Source organism: Medicago sativa, chromosome 1 (genome assembly GCF_051527215.1).
Source record: "Medicago sativa cultivar Bolivia chromosome 1, Bolivia_mono, whole genome shotgun sequence".
Lineage (NCBI taxonomy): Eukaryota > Viridiplantae > Streptophyta > Magnoliopsida > Fabales > Fabaceae > Medicago > Medicago sativa.
Window position 1 is genome coordinate 63,196,015 of NC_140749.1, and position 21,700 is coordinate 63,217,714.

The 21,700-nt window shown below is 30.3% G+C and overlaps 2 protein-coding genes and 1 pseudogene across 2 annotated transcripts; 2 read left to right on the forward strand and 1 right to left on the reverse strand.

Annotated features, from left to right (window-relative positions):
• Positions 1-617: 617 nt before the first annotated feature.
• LOC146956249 (ras-related protein RABA1f pseudogene) lies at positions 618-1,903 on the forward strand (annotated as a pseudogene).
• Positions 1,904-6,286: 4,383 nt separating this feature from the next.
• On the forward strand, positions 6,287-7,024 carry LOC146956250 (S-protein homolog 1-like). The gene has a single exon (XM_085727942.1). The coding sequence runs from the start codon at positions 6,338-6,340 to the stop codon at positions 6,806-6,808; it is 471 nt and encodes a 156-aa protein (XP_085584068.1). The 5' UTR covers positions 6,287-6,337; the 3' UTR covers positions 6,809-7,024.
• A 412-nt stretch (positions 7,025-7,436) lies between these two features.
• On the reverse strand, positions 7,437-10,839 carry GRXC5 (Glutaredoxin family protein). Its single transcript, XM_085727949.1, has 4 exons — positions 10,390-10,839; positions 10,220-10,294; positions 8,294-8,320; positions 7,437-7,812 (listed from the first exon to the last, which is right to left on the reverse strand). The coding sequence occupies exons 1-4, from the start codon at positions 10,772-10,774 to the stop codon at positions 7,736-7,738; spliced, it is 564 nt and encodes a 187-aa protein (XP_085584075.1). The 5' UTR covers positions 10,775-10,839; the 3' UTR covers positions 7,437-7,735.
• Positions 10,840-21,700: the final 10,861 nt, after the last annotated feature.

A 21,700-nucleotide genomic window follows, 5' to 3' on the forward strand; every position in this document is an offset into this window, starting at 1 on the left:
GCCATTATTAATAAAATTTCCCTTTCCCTAATTTATTTTAAAAAATTATCAATGTACCTATAATTGAATTATAAAAATCAACCAGTAAGAAGATAGCTCAGTGTGTAGAAATTGAAATATATTTTTTTATCAATAACTATAATTAATATATAAAATAACAAGATAAAAAGAATGTTAACTTATCATTTTAATTTGCTCAAAAAAAAACTTATCATTTTAATATAAAAACAAAAATTTGATTCTACAACTATAATATAAAAACAAAAATTTGATTCTACAACTAAACTTAAGAATAGAAAAGAAAATGTGAAATCTATAGTTATAGAAATAATAGTATAATGAAAACAAAAAACAAAATGTAATCCTTCAAAAAAAAATTGTAATAGATCAATTTAATGATAAATATAACATTAAAATATAAATTTAATTTTACATCTAAACTAAAGCGTAGAAAAGATACAGTTACTATTTTTAGAGTTAGAAATGATTTATAAGTAAGAAATTCGGAGTTATAGAACAATTTCACTCAAGATTTTATTTTATTATTGATCTTTGGTGTCGTTCATGACTTTAATGTATTTAGATAAAAGATAATCAATTGATCAAGAGAGATAAAAATGAATACATCATCAAAGTTCAACGACACTCAAGTGAAATCTAAAAATCACCGTGCATATGACGATGACCCTAAAGAGAGCCATCGTGATAGACGTGAAATTAGTTATGTTTCTTGCCATGACTCCCTTGGTGACAACTCATGCCTAGTCTTGAGGATACTGAAGCTGGAAAAGAATTGCAAATGGTGTCATATGAAGCATCAACAGAAAGTGAGAGACCAGTTGATGCTACAAGTGGCGGAGCACCACTTGGGCTGAGGTGGGCCACGGCCCACCCCCCAATTTTATTTTTTTTATATATGTGTAAGTATAAATATACCATTAAATTTAAATACAATCTTCAAGTTGGTCCACTCAATTATCTTCACCTTTATGTGTATGATTTGTGATTTGTTTACTTTAAGAACAAATTATATATTTTTGGATCTCATCAAATGGTTGATATTTCATTTATTTGAGAAGTGTATAATACGTTAATTTTGAGACATTAATTCTAAATATAGCATGAATATTTATATTGAAACTTGAAAGATAAGTTTTTATAAGTATTAGTTTTTATTCTATTTTATATGTTTTCAAGTATTTTGGAATGTGTAGAGAATTATTTTAAATTTTTAATATATGTTGTTTAATTTTTTGATTTTCAACTTTATATTTAATGCACGCTACGACATAAATTGTGTTTTATATATCATAGTTCATTTTGGTGGCCCACCCTAAAAAAAAAATCCGGCTCCGCCACTGCACCATTGGCTTTGAGATCGCCAGCAAAAACATTTGTATCCTTGATAAGGTTATTAAGGCTCAAATTTATAATGTTGGTCAAGAAACATACCAAGCAAAAACGAGTGCTGTTTATTGTGGAGCCGCTGGTGCTTTATTAGTGTACGATGTTACACGCCGTGTTACATTTGAAAATGTGAAGAGGTGGCTAAAAGAACTGAGAGATCACGCAGATCACAACATTATTGTGATGCTTGTAGAAAACAAAGCAGACGTACAAGCGTCATTTGCTATAGGTTTCGACAAAGGAAGGAGCAAAATTTGCTGAACAGGAGGATATATTTTTTATGGAAACATCTGCCCTAGAGTCCTTGAACGTTTTTTTTTTGAGGAAAGAGTCCTTGAACGTTGAAAGTGCATTCACAAAAGTGTTGACACAGATCTATGGTCTTATAAACAAGAAGGCCCTTGATATTGATATTGGTGATTTACCTAAAGAACAGACAATTAAGGTTGGGTTTCGTGGTCATGTATCAGCTCTGCTGAAGAAAGCTGGGATTTAGTTTGGCTTGAGTATGTTGTAAAAGTCTCTATTTTTTACTATGAAATTTATGTCCTATTTATACCATGTAGAGATTAAACTAAAAACGTGAAGATGATTGTTTAGAAAGCATCAAACTAAGAGTATTTAGTTATGCTCACAAGACGAAACATGCACATGAGTGATTGATGGTTAAGAAATAGGGGAAAAAAGTACTCGTTTAAAGATGTGTTTGATCTTGAAATAAAAAAATGGCACGAGAAACATGTCGTGCAAATTGAAAGAATGCTATAAACCACACAGTAGATCTTCCATGTCCGACCATCTTTCACATTGTGTTTTACAATAATGTTATATTGACACCCTTTTTCCTTACTCCATTATACACCTCGTGTGAAAGGATCTTTTAATAATTTCGCCTCATATGAAAGAGTGTTAGGTGGGGTGGTGAGGGTCACATGATTACGTATCATATTTGTGTGTGGTGGGAGAAGAGATTGTGTGCTACCATATGGTGCTCAACTAAATTGGAGAATAAAACAAATTTTGGTAATTTATTCTCCCACCACACACAAATCTGGTACTGAAAATAACCTTTTATATGAACATCCTTATTGTAAACATACACACTCATCTGAAGGGAGAACAAAGAGATATTAGAGGACCAGAAATCTTTCCTTATAAAAAAGAAGAAGATACAAATTCAGGGCTACCTAAGCTAGAAATGAAATCATTATCAAATCACTTTTATATTTATTAAACTAACATAGATTACAACTAAATGGAAATAATAACCTTGGAAACTTGATGCCCATAACCACACAACATATCCTCCACATCAGTAAGTCACAAATGGGCAAACTTGCGATCAACCAAGTTTTAATAAAAGAGTATTTTGATTTCCTAATACATTTAAAACCATAAAAGACTAAAGCGATGGAACATATTACTCCATCCGTTTCAAAATGAGTGTCACTTTAGCCAAAAATATTTGTTTCAAAATGAATGTCACTCTACATTTCCAATACAACTTTAAGTTTTTTCTTCCAACTTTACCCTCTCCAACTTTTCTCTCACACAATTTTCAATGCAACTTTAAGTTTGTTTTTTTCTTATAAAGTAAGGGCAGTTTAGTAAAAGTGTTACGTCTAACGATTATTTCATTCCATTCCTTAATCCGTGTGCAATTGGCTAAAACGACACTCATTTTGAAACGGAGGGAGTAGATTATTAGCGGTTGAACCAATTGAACCCATGTATTAGCAAAGACAACAAAAGACTTAAATCAACATGTTTTCAAATTGTATCGTACTTCAGGAACTTCTTATACCTGCTCTAGGTCTGACAATTCAAGTCCTGATGATCCTAGTTCGTCCAAGGCCACCAGAAACCTTCCTTAGCATACACACGTATCTGACTAGACAACACATAGTTTAGAAAACAAGAAATCTTCCTTAGCAAAAGAAGAACATAGAAATTCAGGGTTACCTAGTACTTATATGTTGTTTAACCCTAACTTTTTTATCAAATGCAGAACTTGTAACTCACATTTGCGACAACAAAATGTTTCATACATAAGAGAAAAGACTCATATATCTAATATCTTAAGATTTTTTTTAGAGATATAGTCCTAAAGCATTGACGGGTTGTTGTTCACGGCGCGTCTCCCACTACCCAACAACATCAAATATAGAGAGAAACTTTAGGTCCATATCATCAGCCACAAATATGGTATTACCTCTGATTTTTAGGACTATGGCAACGCCACTCGTTCTATTATTTAAACGGCTTAATTACACTTTTGGTCCTCGTGTTTTGCCAAACTCGCGAAATTGGTCCTACCCTTTTAAAACCTGACAAAACTGGTCCTTCAGTCATCATTTTTGTTGCACTTTTGGTCCTACCCCCCATTTTTTCCTCCAAAAACGCAGATGCGGCACATGAAGGCCTATGTGGCATTGCCAATTAGGAAAATACTATTTACATGTCATTAAAACAAGGATTTTTAATTTCAAAAAACAATTTTATCATTTCATTTATATTTAAAAAACTCAAAAAAATGAATTTTTTTTTTAAAAAATCTGAAAATTAATTTTCAAAATTTTAAAAAATCCATAAAATCTGAAAAAATTCAAAATATTTTTTAAATTAAAAAATCAAAAAAAAAAAAATTTTCAAAAATTATAAAAACATTCAGATTATATTCGAAATAAAAAAAATTAATTTTCGAAAATTTTAAAAATCCATAAAATCTGAAAAAATTCAAAATATTTTTTTAAATTAAAAAATCGTAAATAATATTTTTTTTCAAAAATTAAAAAACATTCAGATTATAAAAAATCTAGTTTATTTAAATTTTTAAAATCTTAATTTCATATTTTTTTCGAAAATTTTAAATTTAAAAAAAATTCAGATATTGTTCTAGATTTTACGAAATTTTGAAGATTTTGAAAAATTTAAAATCAAATTTAAAAAAGATTTTACCAAATTTTGAAGATTTTTCAAAATATCATATTTAAAAGATTAATCATATTTACAAAAAAAAATCTTAAAATTCTAGAAAAATTAATAAAAATTAAGAATAAAGAAAATAATTCTGAAAAAATAAAAAAAATCTGAAATAATTAGTAAAAATGATTAAAAAAATCAGGAAAAATTTAAAAAAATTATGGAAAAGAATCTAAATTTTTATTTTTTGTTAAAATATTTCCAGATTCATATATATGAAAATTATATTTTTTTCCAGATTATTTTTTTCATATATATGAAAAAATTCTGGATATATGATTTTTTTCTATATATATTAATTTTTAGAAAACTTTGATATTTATTAATCTTTTCCAGATTTTTTTATTTTATATTAATTTTTTCAGAAATTTTCATTTTACCAGATTTTTTTATTTTTTTAATCATTTTTATTTTTATTAATTTTTCCAGATTTTTAAAAAAATTTCCGTATTTTTCAGTTTTTTTTTCAGATTTTAATATTTTCTATTTATTTTTTATTCATTTTATCAGATTATATTATTTTTTTAATCATTTTTTATTTTTATTAATTTTTCCAGAATTTTTTTATTTTTTCAGATTTTTTTCATTTTTATCAATTTAAAAATGATATTATCCACACCAGCAATGCCACATCAGCTAAAAATCTGCCACATCTGCGTTTTTGGAGGAAATGGGTAGGACCAAAAGTGCAACAAAAATGATGACTGAAGGACCAGTTTTGTCAGGTTTTAAAAGGGCATGACCAATTTCGCGAGTTTGGCAAAACACGAGGACCAAAAGTGTAATTAAGCCTTATTTAAACACATAATTTTTTAATAGAAAAAAAAAGTTTAGTTGATCCCCAACCCATGGTGTTAATGTTCTCGTGAGTTTAACTCAGTTGGTATGGACAATAATATATGCAAAGGTCCGGGGTTCAAACCCTGACCACCGCAAAAAAAAAAAACCCATGGTGTTAATAATTTGGTTAATATTGTCTATTGGTATTGCCATTAATTATTAATTATAATAATGAAAGATTAATTAACTAAATTGAAAGTGATCCTATCTTGTGTGCGAGGCCAGAAACATATTTTCAGTACCGGATTTAGACCCTGACCACAGCAAAAAAAAAAAACCCATGGTGTTAATAATTTGGTTAATATTGTCTATTGGTATTGCCATTAATTATTAATTATAATAATGAAAGATTAATTAACTAAATTGAAAGTGATCCTATCTTGTGTGCGAGGCCAGAAACATATTTTCAGTACCGGATTTAGGTTTGATTAGAATTTGGTATGCACCAATTTAACAATATGTTTATCTGTTTATTGCTTATTCTTTTTTTTTTGACAAAATCTGTTTATTGCATTTGCATATGTGGTCTGGCACACCCAATTTAAAATACCATCAGCAAAAGTTATGTGAAAAAATGTGTAAATAATCAGGAAATTGAAAAGTTTTGTATGTTACTATAATCTCAAAAGCCACTTATTTGTTATATGAGAAGTCATGATTTTATTTTTGAGTAAATGAAATTTATTATTTAGCCTTCAGTTTTTAGAAATAGAGTATAGCAATAAGTATTTATAACGCTGCAATTATGCATGATAGTTTAAGAGTCATTTCAACTCTAATATAAATAATCGACAATGTATATTCATATATCAAATGTGCCAAATATCATACATCTTCCATTTTCTGCAGTGTTCAGTCCAAAAACAAAATTGAGAAAATATTACTTTTCTAGTCTTTTTCTTGGATTTTATACCACTGATTATGTATGAATCCTTACCCGTGTCCTTGAAGTAAAAACTTCCCATATCTATTTAAAATGCAGCATGCTGCATCATAAATACCAAAATCTCAATCAAAAGGATTCACAATCTTTTGCAATTGCATGCAATAGTTAACACATTATATACTACTATTACACAAGTTCTACAAAGCAGCAACAACAACAAACATGGAAAAGAAGAAAGAAAATTCAAGCCGCTATCTTTTGGCACTAGGGTTCATTTTGGCTTTAACCTTTCCAACCCTTTTGAGTGCTTCAAGATTTTATGCAATAAAAGATCATTTGTTCCCAGAATTCATAAAGTGGCATGTATCTGTTGTCAATTCGTTGAGCTACAACCAGATTTTGTTCACACATTGCAAATCATCAGAAGATGATGTTGGCATCAATAACCTGTCTCCAGGTTCCAATATCACTTGGAGTTTTAGGACTGATTTCTTCCACTCAACAATGTTTTGGTGCTATGTGACCAAAGATAGTGCTTCTCTTAATTTCGAGGCTTTCCGGTATGATGAGCGTCTATTCAATAAGTGTGATTGGAAGAACTGCATTTGGGTTGCTAAAGATGATGGGGTTTATCTGAAAAATTTGAGTCAAAGACTTGATGAGTTGGTTTATAAATGGGATACTGGAATGTGATGATGCTAGTTTGTTTATTTTTACTTTAATGTTTTTTTTCAATAAATCATATGATAGGAAAGTATGTGTTGATTCAATTTAGATAGAATAGGTTAAGGATTGGTTATATGTTTGTTTGTCTTGCATGGAGTTTAATTGATTTGTAATGATGGTTTGGTTTTATTCACGTTGATCTTTTGTTGCATCATTGACTTATTGTACTTATGTGACCCTAGACTGTGTCGAATGTCAACCAATGAAGTTAGAGATTAGATCTGTTTTCTTTTTGGTAAGCAAAATATATAAAAAGAAAAAGTAAAGAAAGGGAAAGAACGTACACCCTCCGGTCACTAATATAAACAAAAGTTTGATTTTTAAATTCAGTAGTCATTTAATAAATGAATCTAAAAATCAAACTTTTGCTTATATTAGTGACCGGAGGGTGTAAGAGATAAGATCTTAAAAAGGTCTATAAGTTAAATTTTTGCAGAATACAAGGAGCTCGGGTCAAATTGTATGAAGAGAAAAGAAATTCCATTATTAGGAATGAATAAAACAAAAATAAATGGGGAATGCTGATTATGAGATATAAAAGAAGAGGCTCATAAAACAGAAGGAATCCTAAAACTTGTCACGATGTAACAAAAAATTAGATCAACTACATGTTCATCAATTTCATTTGCCTGGAGCACTCAAACCACAGATCTAATTAGTTCTTACAGTGTTAATTCCCAGGCATTTAAATGACCAATTTAAGAATCATTACACGAATTCAGTTTTCAGGTACAAAAGGTGCTTATTTCAGTTATACAAACCCTCAAACCACAGATTTATTAGGGTCTAATGACTAAAAATCGATGTATTAACTCAGTGCTTTCAAGGGTCTATATGCGACAAATTGCAACCGGATCAGATTCCCTTTAGGATGAGAGTAATATTGACAAGGTCTTAGCTCCCCTTATTTTTAGCAACAGCTTCTGATAGCAGAGTTTCAAGGTCTCCTTTCCTGTACAGCTTAAGTGTATCTGCACAAGTAAAAATAATGAGGGAAACAAAAGGAGAAGACAAAGGAAATTTCACTGTTAAGATTTTTATGGAACTGTGTAACGTTGGTATTTCTGAAACTGCAAGAAATCCAAACAGAAATGATATTTGTCACAATGAGAGGATCCATGAAAGCGTCATACATGCATAACTGATAATGTGGCACAATATTAATGCAATTTCACAAGCATGTTTTCCAGCCATAAGAGGATTTAAATGGTTAACTGGAAACCGTGAGACAAATTATCGCGATAATTAGCACTGATCAAATTGAAATTCATATATGCAGACAATTTACATTTGCGGTCATATACATTTTGAAGTAAAAGTAGAAGAGTGTAAAAAAAATAAAAAGAATAATGCTTCAGTCACTGAGGAAAAAACTAATGTTTTGAACAGTCAAGAGTCATTCCCCCTCAGTTAAATAATCAATCATTCAACAAGAGCACAAGGAAAATATACCTGTACAGCCACCAATGTGTTGGCCACCTGCAATGAAGAAAACTTTAGGGTCAGAAATAAACTGTTCTGTTCAAAAGATAAAATTAAATGCAGGGTAACAGACTTATGTTGTTTTGGAAAATTATATTAGATTTTTTTTTATAGGCAAATGTTAGTGATTAGTTGTTCGTATATTAACATTTTCTCCTTCTCCCGGTTTTGAACCCCGTTGTCTTCTTCAACCCTTAGCCCAACCAGTATGTTAACCGGTGCCCCCGGGGCACGGGTTAAGGAAACCAAAAAAAGAAAGTTTTAAATTAAAAAAAATACTTTTTAGACTTTTAATGAGTTGACTGCACGAGTTCCAATGTAATATTACTATATTTGCTCCTTAACCAGTGCCCCGGGGGCACCAGTTAACATTACCCTTATATTAATCCATAGTTCAAGGCATGGGAAGAATTGAAATACTATATCAGGATCTGACTGTGAAAACTTTCTGCGATTGTGAATGGTGAGTGTGGCCTAATTTTTTAAGTTGGATTTCGAGAGAGCCTACAATTACATGTATTGGAGTTTCTAAGATATACGTTCTTTACAGAAAGGACTTTGGAATTAGATCAAAAAACTAGTATCAGTCTGCCTCACAACCCATGTGCAAATAGTAGAGATCGCTTGTGTGCTTGTAGATTGTTGCAAACATAGAAATGAAGAGGGATTCACCCTGGGAAATTTAGTTGTCTAAAAACATTGCATTGGAAATTAGGTGGCAATGGCAATGGCAATGGCAATGGCAATGGCAATGGCATTCTGCTAGATGAACTTCTCCTTTGGATCTAATGATTTCTAATACATTCAATGCAACACTTGTATCAAACTCTTGGAGGATACTTGGGGCTCAAAATGTCTCCTCAATGGCTTTTCCTTAGGGTTCCCTCACAACCCCTTCTGCTACTAGGTCTCCTCAGCTATTTTGCTAACAATGATGACGTGAAGCATTTAAAATTTAGGTTTTTGTGGTTTATTATTTTTCCCAATCGTTCTCAAAGTCACCAAATATTCAAAAGTTCCTCCTTAACAAACTCATTGGGAAACCCGTGGTTGTTTCAAGAGAGTTTGTGCATTTTTTATTTATATCTTTACATCTCTATTTTCTTAGAAGATGTTTTTTCTTCTCCCAGATGAAATTTCTCTTGCTATTGAAAAAAATAGTAAACACTTTCAGCTGAGCTTATACAATTCTCTCCCTCTCACTTTTCTGGCACAAACACAGATTCTTGGTTTCATAAATCACTAGAGATATTAAGCATGTTCACCATGCCTTCAACCCAGAAGTACTACTTATATATCCCTATATATAGTATAATTTTCAATATACACCTACCTAATATAACCACTCTCAATCACAGAAGTCTGCACAAGATTTTTCAATACCTAAGTTATGATAACCTAATCAGCATGACTAAAATATACAAGCTAATATAACTAATAAGCTCTTATTCCATCATCTTATCTACTGGCATAAACTTATAGAAACAACTTACGACGTGTCCTTAAGCTTTTTTCAATTTATTTCCATAAGCTCTACATGATAACTTATGAAAACAATTTGACTTTATTTTATCGTTTGATACATAAGCACATACATGATAAGCGCTTATACTATATGGACCTAATTAAACTTTTTTATCCAAACAAGGTGTTCCTTGGGTTTAAATTAGGATTAATATTTGACAAAAGGAACAAAATAAAGACATGATAATACTCTGTAAGAATTTAATTATTATGCACAGTAAGTGTAAAATTATTTTACGTTTACATCCAATGATGTGTTGTCACGTCAATTATTGAATCTGAAACACATACCGGCAAAGCATATATGTGTAAAATAATTTTGCACTGTCACAGTATAGTAATTAAACTCTAGTGAGTGATTGCTTTGCTTACCAATAAAGACATTTGGGACAGTGTATTGGCCAGTGATTCTTTCCAATAACTTCTGCAATTGTGGACCTTGTGGACCTAAACACAGAAATCAATTAAGATAGAAACAAAATCCATGAATAAATTTGCAATGGCAAGCAATAATTGAGGTTAATTAGGGTTGAGTTGAATACCCAATTCGTCCAATTCAATGACCAATGGTTGAGTACCGAGTTTCTTGAACAAGGATTTGACCTCAGAGCAATAAGAGCACCAGGATTTAGAATAAACAACAACAGGGTTTTGAGAAACGGTGTTTTTGATGGTTTCTTCGAGACGAGAGCCGAAAGAAGGAGAAGAAGAAGAGGGAGAAGGAGATGAAGAAGAAGAAGAAGACATGGCTCGAGGGAAAGTGGGTGCGCGGCGTGATGATGCATTGGTGATGATGATGGGTGAAGGAGTGGAAATGGGGGTGTAGAAAGTGAAAATTTTGGAGATAGAGGATGAAGAAGAAGAAGAAGAAGGGTTTTTGTTGAAGTAGCGAGGAAGAGTGAAAGTGTTCGCCATTGATGAAGCCATTATTCACTTTCCTGTTCTGTGAATGAATGAATAATGGTCGAACGAAGGAAGGTGCCGTACCAATCACCTAAAGTCTTCTGCTTTTTTAATTTTAAGCTAAACCCAAATTAACTCAACTTAATTAATTCCTTTATTAAATTTGTGTTAAAATGTGCCTTCTTTTTTCTTTATTATCATTGGAGTGTATCATCTACTAGCTTTTTCCTTCAAGAAAGTAATGTGTATATCTATCTACTAGTTTTTCTCCTTCAAGAAAATAATATATGTTTATTTTGAAATATGAGCGGTTTCTGGTTTATCATGTAAAAAAAATTGTTTAAATTCCAATTATGTAATTTGAAGATTTTTTGGTTCTCGACTTCTATGACATCAAATTACAAAATTTAATGTACTTTCGACCCTTGTAATGTGAAAGAATTTCGATTTACCCCTATCATATAATCAATTTTGTACAATCAAAATTCATGAAGGTCCAAAACCAAAGAATCTTTAAATTATAGAGTTGAAATCTAAACAGTTTTTTTTTACAGTAGGTAAACCAGAAACCGCCAATATTACATAAGGTAAACATATATTAACATAAAACAAAAAGAATATTTACTCTTTTTGTTGCACTAACACGTGTAAATAATGAACAATTTTTTCATAAAATTTACATTTTAATTAAAATTATAAGTATACATGTTTGTGACGTTTAAACTCTTATCATTTTAAAATAGACCAATAGATAATTCTTATAGGAAAATTCATTTAAAGGTATAATTATAATTATGAAAAATCTAGCTCAAAATCTCGCAATCCACTTATATATTAGATAATATTGTTCTTATAGTAAGGTTGTTCCTATTTTGAAGGCATTTAACTATTTTTTTATTAATATTATTTAAGTAATATTATAAAAATGATAAAATAGTAAAATTAAAAAAATGAAAAAAGCAGTTCAAAATCTTGTATTTTCTTTATATATTGTATAGATTTATATACCGGAATTCTATGTAGTCGACAAATAGTGCACTCACGTAATACATATTACATATAGTCTAAAAATAATTAGACAGCACAAATTTAACGATTGATGGTTGAAATTTACTTGCGATCGGTGCTTGTCTGCAAGGAATCCATTTTCATATAATTATTATTATATGTTTGTATTTCCATGAATCACACGATGAGATTCAAGTTAATATCATATAAAGACAAAATGCCTACAAATAATATGATAAAATTAAAGTTGACTTGATAAGGGAAGGAGCTAGAGAAAATTTTATCAAGTATTAACATTAAAAAATATGATTTGTCTTGAAAATGACTTCAAGTTAACATGACAATGAGATTAAATTCTATGTTGAGATTCAACAAGATGTAATTTATTTATCTTTTGGTGTTATGAAGTCAATAAGATTTGACCCTAAGACTTCATGTATGCTAGATCAAACTCTAGTAGCTTCAACACAATGCAGTTGTATCCCTCGAAATATTTTATTTGGAAATAATCAATAATACATCAGTAATTATATTAACGTTAAATTACTCTTGTGCCAAAAATATATGTTACGTTGATTTTTATCATAACTTGAAAAAATTATTCAAAGAGGAATTCATAGCCTATTATAGCCTAGCCGTACAAATTATGTATATTCAGGTATTTTTAGTTAAGATAAGATTCTAACAAAATTCCTCTCCAGGAAAAAAAAAACTAACAATAAAAAAAAAATTGAGCAAAAAACTAACAATAAAATAAATACATTATATATGTTTTTCCTCTCCAGAAAAAAAAAAACTAACAATAAAAAAAATTGAGCAAAAAACTAACAATAAAATAAATACATTATATATGTTTCCATTGACTGTCATTGGCCTTTCCTTAGTGGTGAAGCATTGTGACACATCCATACTTCCTATGAATATGGCCCTATATATGTCGTAATTCATTCCAATTGCCTCTTAATTCTGCCATGCCATTTTTTTTTCTTTTTCTTTTTTTTCTTATATGTATAAAAGGAGTGAAAAAGAGGGCTCAAGGTCTTGAAAGAAAAAAAAAAGGCCAGAGACTCGAAAATGAAAATTACAAAGCAACTAGCCGAGGAGTAAAAACTACAATCATGTCAACATACAATAAGTGACTAATAAAAGACGGGCACAACTCATAAAAAACTAAAGGAGCACCTAAATCACAACTCAAGTTACCCAACACAATACATAGCACACTTGTTGGCCTCATGATAATTGTAATGAACTTTAACTTTCCAATTCAACTAAATAAGACGTCGAATCCTTTGAATCAAGCTTCGACAATAAGGACTTAACTCCTCGTCACTTGTCAATATTTTAACCACCACTTAAGAGTCAATATGAAGCTTCACAAACCAAAATTTCAGGCGCCTAGCACAATAAAGGCCTTCTGACAAACCCCCGCAGTTCTGTTACACGAGCGCCACATCTCCCCCACATAATATGAAGTGAGATAAACTAAAATTTAGGAAGACCTTCTGACTAAATTTTAGGAAGAATTAGATACAAAGGGAACTACTCACTCATCATCATGGCGAGAAAAAATAGAAATGACATATTCAGTTGTTTTTGCTTATATGGATTCCCCTTATAAAACCAATGAATACCGGTTACCTTCTATTGAGTTTGTTATTTTCAATTCTTTAGAGATGACATATTCAGTTGTGTTTGCTTATATGGATTGTGAAAATGAGGATAATGTTACTTAAACTTTAGATATGTGGTGTAATTTGTTGAAGGATCCATATAATATGCCAAAAAAATTCATCGCTAATCGAGATGTTGCATTGATGAACGATGTTGCAAATTTTTTTCTCAGGTGATAATCAACAATTTGTAGGTTATTACATTGCACTTATCCCCCATAATCTATAATAAATTGCGTGATTGCAAGGCACGTAGCATCTAATCGGTGATTATTTAGGAATTCATGGTCTTAATTAGTTTTTAGTCCTTTTGAACTAGTAACGCTCGTTGTGGAAGGTTTTGAGGAACAATTTAACGGTTTGCTCTGGAGATATAAGAAGATACACCATGAAAGAAGAGTCCGGCGAAGTGTGAAGATACAACACTAGGAAATGGTCTGAAGATATATCGATGTGGATCGTCCAGGATGGTCATACGATTATACGAACTCATGGGGCCCTTACATATCATTGCTTAAGCACTAAGTTTTATGAACCGACACAAATCATTACATCACAAGGAATAAAGGAATACATTATGTCTAACAAGATAAGATAAGGACACCTCATAGGAGAAATAACCAAAGGGTAGAATTTGTAATGGATGGACTTGTCATATAAAAGGACAACCACATGTTAGTGTCAACGGTCCGAACTTTGCTTAGTTGAATTAAGCAGCCAAGTTTTAGCTAGGGTTAGTAGACACTATAGTTCTCACTCTATCTTATCTTTTTCATAGATGAGCATGAGTGCTAGTTCTTAGTGAATTAGAGTTATGATTACTTGGGTGATGCTTCAAGCTCACCTATTTTCTTGTTGGAGTGTAATCTATCCATAACTCTTATTTATCTATTAATTTTGCTTTTTCATGTTTTCATTTATGTCTTCTTCCATCTCCGTTTTTGTGGTTAAGCTCATCATCAATTAAACCCCTTCTCGTGATTTAGACATGATGAGGTTACGATACTCTTTGCTTGAGATTTAAAGAGCTATAACTTTAGGCTTCTTCAAACAAACTATTTTAATGTCAATCTTTGAAAGTAAAACATGATTACTTTTATTTTTATTGTCAAATTTCCCGAGACTAAAAGGAGATGGGAATGGACATCTTTGTTTGATATGAGTTACATCCCTAAGTACTAGAAGGAGACAGGAACAAGAATGATCGCTTGAACTTAAATCAGATATTGGAAATGCCTCGATATGCGCCAATATCTATCTAGGATTCCTGTGATAGGCCACGGATCAACTTTTCCTATGATGGAGAGTTACTGATCACCTGACCTAGTGATATTGCATGTTAAGTACTCTGATTGTACCCTTAAAGACGTGTCTTCTCATGCTTAACATGATGGTTGAATTGAAAGATCTCAAAGGTCACCAGGTTGCCAGAGAGCCATAGAAAGCCATATCTTTGTATATCGTAGCAAAGCTCTATCATAACTAATTCATTGTTCAAACCATGCTTATACCTTTGAGAAATTATAAACCATTTTAACTGATTTCCTAAACTGTTATTTCAATCATTATTTTATTAATGTGACATTAAATGATTTATTTTATTTTCTTGCAAACAAGTTTATTATTGGAAAGCTATAGCGCCCTAGTCCCTGTGAGTTCAATTTTTTATATTATTACTTTATTGTGAAATTTAGAAATGTGTGTGCAAGTTTTCCAAAGTTAGTCAAATATGTGGAAAGCACCATATTGAAATAATTAAAGGAGAAAATGACAAAGGTTTGAATAGATATGGTTATATACTTTAGCTACACAACAACAGAGAGTTGAATCTACTCATGGTATGTTGAAGAGATATATGTTGGATAGTAAGGGGGATTTGTGCAAGGGTTAGAAGGCGGTTAGCAATATGATATTATTGCAGCATACTCCATTTTGAAAAGAGTCTAATTGTATAGAACAAAGTTACAAGTGGAATGTGACACTCTACGCCCCAAAATAAATATTACTACTATTTATACAGAAAAAATAAGTTTAATAAACAATGGATTTTTTTTGGATTAGCAACCTTTTTTAAAAATAAATAAATCATTCATAATGCTCAGGACATCATATTAACTCATAACTCAACATAATCCATATTTTTATCTATTAAAATTATAGTAGTAATGACACAAAATCATTCATTTTTGAAAGTACTATTGCTTACATTACAAATAAGGATTTTCTCAAAAACAAAACCAAATTTAATAACTGTACCCCTTTCCCATTGTCACTATCAAAGTGGGATTCTCCCAAAATATCTAGTATCGTAATATCAACTCGCATTTATTATAAATAGTAAGCATAAGTAACATTACTATGAACTACAAACCCAACAAGTTAATTTACCATTTAAGAATTATATGCATGCTCCTGGACTCTAAACTCCTCTTATATCCTTATTACTATTCTACTCTAAAGTACTCAATTAGTAGTTTATAATACAATATCAGTGTCAACGATTCTAGAATTTAACGCCACTCTGTAGAGGGTAGTGCTTCTCTTAAGTGATATTGCACTATGAATTCTATGATCCAATATGGGTGTATTTCTCTCAAGTGATATTGTGTTGTGTAGTTATCTCTAGTGATATTGTATTGCACCCTATACAAAAATTTGGGAGTGCTTCTCTCATTGATACGACACCGCTATGTGGTTACTTCTCACAAGTGATCTTGTGCCGCATTCATTATGAGACTTCTTTCAAGCGATACTGCATCATAGCTACCATGAGTCATATACTTTTCTCAAGTTATATGACACCACAATTTCCTTATCAATCTCTAACATCCAGTCCCTCCCCCTCGTTGGGCTAGGATACTCCTTAGTAGCTCTATATGCAACACAATTCAAAACTACCACCAATTCATTGTATAAGGGTTCATCAACATACATTCATCACAAAATCATACCATCAAAATAATCAATCATACATCACTGTCATATAACCTCGCATCTTACAATTGGTTACAATTATCACCACATCACATAGTTAAAACTCTATAAATTAATAATGTCAAGACCGGAGAAATTTATTAATTTAGAGAGTTATTAATTTATCGATAAATAAATAATTATTAATTTAAAGAGTTTTTAAGTAATTATACTGTACATACCAAACAAAAAGGCAAATTAGTCTATGTCTCTTAGAATTACGTTGCAGCGAACCTTGGGACTCAATGTAAATTAGTAACTACTGTGTTCATATGCATTGGAAATAAATAATGACTTTTGAAGTACAGTAAATGTAAACAAGAGGAACAAATGTGTTCAATGTATTCTTAATATATTTTTTTTCTTCAGTTTCTATGAATTATTAATTTATGATTTTCTTGGGACCGAAAATTATAAAGGGATCTCCCGAAAAATTATTATCTTATTATTTTATCGAGTTTTTCAATTTTTTACATTGGCCCAAGTCGGGACCGGACAAATTTATTATTTTAGAGAGTTTATTAATTTACCGAGTATTAAATTAAAGAGTTTCGACTGTACGTCACATCACAATCAGATCATCAAATAATTCAACAAATCAAGTATTAGCTGCAAATCAAACATGAGCTAACATCAAATTTATCAAAGATATCAATTTTCACACATTCAAAATAATTAAATCAATCAAGACATTAATAATGTCTCTATTTCATCTTTTAATCTCACACTTCCATATTTTCACTTTAATTTAATTTACCTCTCAAATGGCTCAGACCATTCGCAACGATCCCCTGATGAAAATAATTTTTTTTCCCGTTCATCACACTTATTTTACACTCATGAATTCAAACTCACTCTCATCCCATACCTCAACTGAAGATATTACCCAACAAACTTGAACAACTTATACAATGTGTTTAACCTTCGTCAACCGTCTTATCTAACAACCCACAAATCAATGGAATAAACACTTACAATCCAAAAAATAAATGAATATTGTAAAATATATTTAATAATAAAATTGATAGTGTAAAACTTATTTATATTAATTTAAAAAAAAAAAAGCTAAATTAGCCCATCTAAATTGACACCAGAGAAAATCAAACATAAGACCTTGAGGAGCACACTCCCAAATCCCAAGCCAATACCACTAAACCAACTCAAGTGGGTTAACTTATTTATATTAATATAACCATGTTTTGTATTAAAAAAAGTAATAGAGTTAGTTTATAGAACTTTAAGTGATTAAAATATGTATTATTTTAACTTAGGACGTCAACGAAACCGAGAAGGATTCTCTATATTTAATATTTGATAACTTTGAAGCTCATGATGTAGTGAGATCTTTGTAACCCTTCATAGCAGGAGTTGTGCCTATTTTTCCGCAATGATGTTGGGTCAGAACTAAATACGTTGGAGTAACGGTTAGAGTACTAATATTTTTTCTTATGAAAAAAGTTTGAATCACACTCTTCACTCTTATGTTAAAGTAATTCCATTGAGAAGTAAATATACAGGGTAAATCATACTTTCCTCCCTTAAGAGATGTTTGTATTATATTATTCTTTTTTTAAGAGTTTAATATATATATATATATATATATATATATATATATATATATATATATATATATATAGGGGATATTTTGACTCCAAGAGTAAGTGTAATAACTAACTCCAAATCTTGACCTTTAAATCCAATTTTGATTAATGGCTTAGATTAATTGATATGGTAGGCTTTAATTCTATTTTCTATTGTAGTCAACACTTATCACCACAGAATATCAAAACAACAAATGTCTTTAAGCCGACATAAATAAATATTTTTACGATAGAAATTAACTTTAAGCTAACATTTAAGAAAACAATATTTCTTTATAGCTTTCAATATCATTGATAATTAATTTTGAATATTTTATTAATTTTATGAATTTATTTAAACAAATCAAATTTAAATAAAATTTTATCAACTTTAGTATTTTTATAAAAAAAATTATTTAGTTTTGCATTCCTTCATAGTTTATTATAAGGTTTAAAATTATATGTTAATGATGATATTGTGGACCAAAAGCAGATAAAAGAATGTATTAAAATTTTGATTATACTAAAATGGAATAAAATGTTTATCGAGATAGGAGGAGCATAGATTTTAACATAAAAGTGAAGACAAATATCATATTATTAAAGTAAAAAAAGTAAAATAAAAAAGAATATCATGTTATCATTCAATCATATATTTCAGGAGAGGAAACAATAGATTTTAACATCAAATTTCTTTTTCTTCTTAAAAAAAAAAACAACAAATTTCTTTAAAAAAAATACATCAAATTTATCAGGAAAAAATATATTTTAACATAAAAGATAGAATAATATAATTTAAGCATATAAAATGTAATTTACTAAAAATAACAAAGTTGAAAGGAGTCATGTGGGTAGAAGTGTTTGCGGGTGTAGATAGCACACCCCTCCTGATATTTTGGTGCTTAATTTATTTATTTTTGGGTCATTAACAGACTGCTATCTGGCAACAAACGACTAAGCCCAAATCAAAGAATCGAAAAAATAACTTGATAATTGCTCTTTAGACCTAATGATTGTTCACATGCACCTATTGAACGACAATTAACTATCGCTCAACATTTTTGAATCGGTAAAGGCACTTTTATTGGTTAATCGATTTAAAAAGTATGTCGAACGATAGTTCATTACCGTTTAACATTTTCTAGATGCCTAAGAGCAATCTTTAAAGAACTTTCCCTTCATATTATGAGAAAGGTTTTACAGAATAAATGTATGTATACTCAGTGAAACTCAAATACAGAATATTAATTTTTTAAAAATTGTGTAATTTTAATGAAATCAGGTATAACTTAAATTTTGAGTTTTATGATATATATGGGATTCAATAGTAAAAATTTAAAAGTTATAAAAAATAAAAGTCTTCAATTTAGGAGCATCTCTCATACTAACAGATTCCCCCCCTTAATAAATTAACCACAAACATTTTGTCTATATAATAAAAAGAAAACTACTTATTTAGACTTAAGAGATCTTAAAAAAAAAAAAAAAAAAACTTAGGAGATATGTATTGGTTTCTTTTTATTTGTACAAAAAGACATTAGTTGATTTTTTTTTTTTTGTCAAATAGCGTAGTGGTTATAATTCACTGTGAATAGGTGGGGTATCCGGGGTTCAAACCCGACCCATGCATATAATAATACATGTCTCTACCAACTGACGGGGACACATTAATTGAATATTTATTTTATTATATCTTGAAATTTCGCTAATTTTTTAATAAAATATTTAAACGTTTACTGTTACAGGTAATTTTGGTAGTGAAAAGTAGGCTATACCAAAAACAAAAGATATACCCTTTTTTATTGTTATAGATTCTGGATATAAATTACTTAAAATGATATCAATGACTATTTTACAACAATCTTTGTAGAGAATTTGAACTTTTATATCTTGTCTTGAGATTAAAATGTAAAACTTTTGCAACTGAATTGCTACTTTTATTCTCTTGATGGACTACCTATAAACTTGGATAAGTCTATTATTTAAAACAGAATTACTCGAGAATAATCCGAACATGTCAGTGGCCTGTATAGTCATTTCAAAGGAGCTGTTTTTTCACATGCTACTATCAATTCTTTGTTTGTTCTATTGAAAATTTCCTTGTGATCATATTAATGCGGTGACCAAGGTGCTTGTCCCCCATAATGGATAAGAAATTCATGACTTTATTTTTTGTCAACCTCTCATTACTTCAATATTCATTGAATTATATATACATCCTTCTCATGCATTTCCCTTAATTAACATCCATAAGAATACATTCTGCATCCATTGTATTTTCTAGTGTGTCATTTTCTATCTTAGTCACAGCTGGTTAATTTTGGAAGCAGATTAAAAGTTTAAACAGCGTTTGAGATGAAGAACACTTAGTTTGTGAATGTTCCACTTTTGGCATAGCTTCATTGAAGATAACATAACACTTAATTGAGATGATAAAGTGAAGCCATTGTGTCCTCTAGTGAACATAAGGATGGACTGACAACTATGTCTGCTTGATTAAAGGTGGCAGCCCTGGTATGAGGGTTACTGCTGCTGTCTACCAAACATGTCATGATACCATGTCAATGTTTTTGATGTTGTCTGATATTTAAGGATGTTTGGTTGTTAAGGAGGACAATTGAAGGTTTAGCTTGTAACCAACTTGTGATGTGACGAGGAACATGATTTTAAACTACGGTTAAGGTTACAATGCAAACTTTTATATTGCGGCAAAATGCAGTCGATGCGGCTGAAATTACCGTTGCGATATCGTTGCAAAAACTCTAAAAAGTTTATACTGCAGCAATTTCAAACTATGATTGGAAAGAAACACCTACAAGGGACAAACAAAATCATTGATTGAGTGGTGAAAATCAACTCAAGGGAAAAAAGGATTCCTAATATACATATTTTCCTTATATACTAGTCTAATGGAATAGTGTTGTGTAGCAATTAATGTGAGTTAAAATTTCCACATTGCTTAGAAAAGTGAAAGTTAAACACACTTTATAAGTGAGTTGAACCATAAATCGAACGTCTTAAAGTTTTGGGTAAAGATGTGGTATTTAATTCATGTATATGGATGGTCCCTTGACACCACATCGTATCTAAATTTTAATGTTTTGGTAACTAATGTCAATCTCATTTATTTGAAGAGATAGATCCTCCACAAACAAGGCGAGAGGAATCAGTTTGCGAGTTGACACAATAAGACTAGTAAAGTGCGAGTCGGACAAAATTACGACCAATAAATTTCCTCTCTGAAATGTTGGAATCGTACATCTGTCTTATGGAAATGGAAGGTTGATTTGAAATGGTTGGTAATATTGGATAAAGTATCATTCCAACATTTTGGGTAGAAAATTTATTTTATAGAGCCTAAAAAGTGCAATTTTTTTTACTACAAAACTTGATACTTTATAAGGACGAAAAATATATTTAATCCTTAATATTTTTATCGATAAGTGTTAGTAAATAAGTGATTATGTCAATTAGAATTTAAATTCTTAATCTCCCGATTAAAACTCCTTCAACATTGTTCAACTCACAACCAAGGTATCTGTTTAGGAGGTTATTGCAAATTCCATTGCATTTAGTGTGCTTTCAAAGAACTTGAGAGTCGAGACATACTTAAAAATTGTAGATTATATACTGCTCCTTCTTTGCAATATACTGCATTAATCATCAAATTTCTTTAAGAAATTGTTTTTTTTTTTTTTGCTTGTATCTAAAAGGCT